The following is a 5,165-nucleotide window of genomic DNA, read 5'->3' as shown; positions in this document are numbered from 1 at the left end:
TGTGAACTCACTGGTGTATCAGCAGGAGGGTGGACTGAGCAAATCCCTTCCCACACACGGACCAGGTGAACGGTCTTTCCCCAGTGCGAACTCGCTGGTTTCTTCGCAGGAGGGTGGACCGAGCGAATCCCTTCCCACACACGGAGTAGGTGAACGGCCTCTCCCCGGTGTGAACTCGCTGGTGTATCAGCAGGAGGGTGGACCGAGCGAATCCCATCCCACACACGGAGCAGGTGAACGGCCTCTCCCCGGTGTGAACTCGCTGGTGTATCAGCAGGAGGGTGGACTGAGCGAATCCCATCCCACACACGGAGCAGGTGAACGGACTCTCTCCAGTGTGAACTCGCTGGTGTATCAACAGGAGGGTGGACTATGTGAATCCCTTCCCACACATGGAGCAGGTGAACGGCCTCCCCCAGTGTGAACTCTGTGGTGTATCAGCAGGAGGGTGGACCGAGCGAATCGCATCCCACACACGGAGCAGGTGAACGGCCTCTCCCCGGTGTGAAGTTGCTCGTGTCTCAGCAGGACGGTGGACTGAGCGAATCTCTTCCCACACACGGAGCAGGTGAATGGCCTCCCCCAGTGTGAACTCGCTGGTGTCTCAGCAGATTGGATGACCAAGCGAATCCCTTACCACACACAGAGCAGGTGAACGGCCTCTCGCCGGTGTGAGCAGGCTGGTGTATCAGCAGGAGGGTGGACCGAGCGAATCCCTTCCCACACACGGAGCAGGTGAACGGCCTCGCCCTGGTGTGAACTCGCTGATGCGTCAGCAGGTCCGCAGAGTTCACAAACCTCTTGTGACAGTGAGAGCAGCCGTATGGTCTCTCTCCAGTGTGCAGCCGCTGGTGCTTCATCAGGTACTGGGAGCATTTAAAGCTCTTCCCACAGTCTGAACATTTAAAGGGTCTCTCGTCAGAATGAACTCGCTGGTGTCTCAGCAGGTTGGACAAACATGTGAAGTCCTTCCTACACACGGGGCAGGTGAACGGCCTCTCCCTGGTGTGAACTTGCTGGTGTAACTGCAGGTTGGTCGACTGAGCGAATCCCTTCCCACACACGGGGCAGGTGAACGGTCTCTCCCCAGTGTGAACTCGCTGGTGTCTCCGCATGTGGGAGGACTGAGCGAATCCCTTCCCACACACTGGGCAGGTGAACGGCCTCTTCCCGGTGTGAACTCGCTGGTGTCTCCGCAGGTGGGAGGACTGAGCAAATCCCTTCCCACACATGGGGCAGGTGAACGGCGTCTTCCCGGTGTGAACTCGCTGGTGGGTCTGCAAGCTGAATGAATGAGCGAATCCCTTCCCACACACGGAGCAGGTGAACGGTCTCTCCCCGGTGTGAACTCGCTGGTGTGTCCGCAGGTTGGAGGACTGAGCGAATCCCTCCCCACACACTGGGCAGGTGAACAGCGACTTCCCGGTGTGAACTCTCTGGTGGGTTCGCAGGTGGGAGGATTGAGCGAATCCCTTCCCACACACGGAGCAGGTGAATGGCCTCTCCCCGGTGTGAGCTCGCTGGTGTCTCAGCAGATTGGATGACCAAGCGAATTCCTTCCCACACACGGGGCAGGTGAACGGCCTCTCCCCGGTGTGAGTTCGCCGATGAGCTTCCAGTGCATACGGGTGAAGGTATCCCTTCCCGCAGTCCTCGCATTTATGCAATCGGTTCCCACTGTGACTGCGCTCGTGGCTAGTCAGCTGGGCAAACCCCTTCCCACAGTCCTCACATTCATACCATTTCTCTCCAGTGTGCCTGCCCTTGGGGCCCTCCAGGTTGGGCAATCGGCTGAATGTACGTCCACACATGGAACACATGTGCACTTTTTCTGCACTGCGATCGCTGCTCTTTCCTTCCATGTGCAAAGGCCGATGATATTCAGGTCCTGATGAAGCCAGTGACTCTGTCAATCTTGATGTGATGTTTGGTCTGAGCTTCCTGTCTGTAAATGTTCCACTTCTAAAACCCTGTAAAAGGAGTTTAGAAAGGGGGTAAGAGGGAGAATGTTGTCTCATGTCTCCCTTTCCCAGCCCAGGGGCAGTGAAGCTGATTTTCAGGCCCCAGTTGCTGCACAGGTTGGTTGAAAGGATCAACAGTAATGGCGGCTGCAATCCCCACAAGACCCCATGCTCCAGAAAGCGCTCCGGCCGCCACGCTGAGTTGTGGCTGACCCTGCGCATGCGCCCCATGGCCCCACCCTCTCCTGCTCCACAGGGTCAGGACCTCCTCTCCAGCTCAGGTGTGCTGGGGCCAATTGTGACATAGAAACATAGAAGATAGGAGTATGCCATTCGGCCCCTCGAGCCTGCTCCGCCATTCAATGAGATCATGGCTGATCATCCAAACTCAGTACCCTGTCCCTGCCTTCTCCCCATACCCCTTGATCCCTTTAGCCTTAAGAACTATATCTAACTCCTTCTTGAATATATTTAATGATTTGGCCTCAACTGCCTTCTGTGGTAGAGAATACCACAGGTTCACCACTCGCTGGGTGAAGAAATTCTTCCTCATCTCAGTCCTAAATGGCTTACCCAGTTTCTTTAGACTGTGACCCCTGGTTCTGGACTCCCCGGCCATCGAGAACATCCTTCCTGCATCTAGTCTGTCTAGTCCTGTTAGAATTTTATAAGTTTCAATGAGATCCCCTCTCATTCTTCTAAACTCCAGCGAGTATAAGCCCAATCGACCCAATCTCTCCTCATACGTCATTCCTGCCATCCCAGGTATCAGTCTGGCGAATCTTCGCTGCACTCCCTCCATGGCAAGAACATCCTTCCTCAGATAAGGCGACCAAAACTGCACACAATACTCAAGGTGTGGTCTCGCCAAGGCCCTGTACAACTACAGCAAGACATCCTTGTTTCTGTACTCGAACCCTCTCGCTACGAAGGTCAACATACCATTTGCCTTCTTAACCGCCTGCTGCACCTGCATGCTTACCTTCAGCGACTGGTGCACAAGGACACCCAGGTCTCGTTGCACTTCCCCTTCTCCCAATCTATTGCCGTTCAGATAATAATCTGCCTTCCTGTTTTTGTCACCAAAGTGGATAACCTCGCATTTATCCACATTATACTGCATCTGCCATGCTTCTGCCTAATCACCCAACCTGTCCAAATCATACTGGAGTTTCTCGGCATCCTCCTCACAGCACACACGCCCACCCAGCTTTGTGTCTTCTGTAAACTTGGAGATATTACATCTAGTTCTCTCGTCTAGATCATTTATATATATCGTGAATAGCTGGGGTCCAAGGACCGATCCCTGCGGTACCCCACTAGTCACTGCCTGCCACTCGGAAAAAGACCCGTTTATTCCAACTCTTTGCTTCCTGTCTGCCAACCAGTTCTCTATCAAAGTCAATTCCTTGCCCCCAATCCCATGTGCCTTAACTTTACACGCTAATCTCTTATGCGGGACCTTATCGAAAGCCTTCTGAAAGTCCAAATACACCACATCCACTGGTTCTCCCTTAGCTATTGCACCAGTTACATCCTCAAAAAATTCCAGTAGATTAGTCAAGCACGATTTACCTTTTGTAAATCCATGTTGACTTTGTCTGATCCTGTCACTGTTTTCCAAGTGCTCTGCTATTACATCTTTTATAATAGACTCTAGCATTTTCCCCACTACCGATGTCAGGCTTACCGGTCTATAATTCCCCATTTTCTCTCTACCACCTTTTTTGAATAGTTGGGTAACATTAGCTACCCTCCAATCCATGGGAACTGTTCCAGAGTCTATCGAAGGTGATGGTAAGCATGCAGGTGCAGCAGGCGGTTAAGAAGGCAAATGGCATGTTGGCCTTCATAGCGAAAGGATTCGAGTACAGGAGCAAGGATGTCTTGCTGCAGTTGTACAGGGCCTTGGTGAGACCACATCTTGAGTATTGTGTGCAGTTTTGGTCGCCTTATCTGAGGAAGGCTCTGAGGGGATTAACACAATTGAAAGGAAGGATATTAGCTCTGATGATGAGGAATTTGTATGGGTAGAACTGACAAATACCAAGGGGCAGAAAACATTAGTGGGAGTGGTATATAGACCTCCAAACAGTAATGCGGAGTTCGGGGATGGCATCAAACGGGAAATTAGAGACGCGTGCAATAAGGGCACAGCAGTTATCATGGGTGACTTTAATCTACATCTAAATTGGGCTAACCAAATTAGTAACAATACTGTGGAGGAGGAATTCCTGGACCAACATGTCGAGGAACCAACTAGAGATCAGGCCATCTTAGACTGGATATTATGTAATGAGAAAGGATTAATTAGCAATCTTGTTGTGCGAGGCCCCTTGGGTCGGAGCGATCATAATATGATCGAATCCTTCATTAAGATGGAGAGTGAAATAGTTGACTCAGAGACTAGGGTCCTGAATTTAAATAGAGACTACAATTGTATGAGGTGCGAGTTGGGTAGGATTGATTGGGGAATGTCACTCAAAGGCTTGACGGTGGATAGGCAATGGCAAACATTCAAAGACCGCATGGATGAACTACAGAATTTGTTCATCCCAATTTGGCATAAAAATAAAACAAAAAGTTGACTCAACCGTGGCTAACAAGGGAAATTAGGGATAGCATAAGATCCAAGGAGAGGACATATAAATAGGCCAGAAAAAGCAGTAAACCTGAGGATTGGGAGCAGTTTAGGATTCAGCAAAGGAGGACAAAGGGATTAATTAAAAGGCGGAAAATAGAGTATGAGAGTAAGCTTGCAGGGAACATAAAAACTGACTGTAAAAGCTTTTATGGATATGTGAAGAGAAAAAGGTTGGTGAAGTCAAGCGTAGGTCCCTTGCGGTCAGGATCAGGGGAATTTATAATGGGGAACAAAGAAATGGAAGACCAATTAAATACATACTTAGGTTCTGTCTTCACAAAGGAGGACACAAATAACCTCCCAAAGATGTCGGGGAACATAGGGTCTGATGACAGGGAGGAACTGATAGAAATCAGTATTTGTAGGGAAATGGTGTTAGGGAAATTGATGGGATTGAGTGCTGATAAATCCCCAGGGCCTGATAATCTACATCCTGGGGTACTTAAGGAAGTGGCCCTAGAAATAGTAGATGCATTGCTGGTCATCTTCCAAAATTCGATAGACTCTGGAACAGTACCCATGGATTGGCGGGTAGCTAATGTTACCCCACTGTTCAAAAA

At 50.4% G+C, this 5,165-nt stretch overlaps 1 protein-coding gene across 1 annotated transcript; it reads right to left on the bottom strand.

Moving 5' to 3' along the window:
- Positions 1–518: 518 nt before the first annotated feature.
- LOC147083649 (uncharacterized) lies at positions 519–1,964 on the bottom strand. The gene has a single exon (XM_085980148.1). It carries the CDS (start codon positions 1,860–1,862, stop codon positions 522–524), a length of 1,341 nt encoding a protein of 446 aa, XP_085836274.1. The 5' UTR covers positions 1,863–1,964; the 3' UTR covers positions 519–521.
- Between the last annotated feature and the right edge of the window lie 3,201 nt (positions 1,965–5,165).

Source organism: Somniosus microcephalus, unplaced genomic scaffold, assembly GCF_052327205.1.
Source record: "Somniosus microcephalus isolate GS21.2 unplaced genomic scaffold, FLI_Smic_1.0 scaffold48, whole genome shotgun sequence".
NCBI classification, from domain to species: domain Eukaryota; kingdom Metazoa; phylum Chordata; class Chondrichthyes; order Squaliformes; family Somniosidae; genus Somniosus; species Somniosus microcephalus.
Note: the sequence above shows the minus strand (reverse complement) of the source record. Positions and strands in the feature narration are given on the sequence as shown.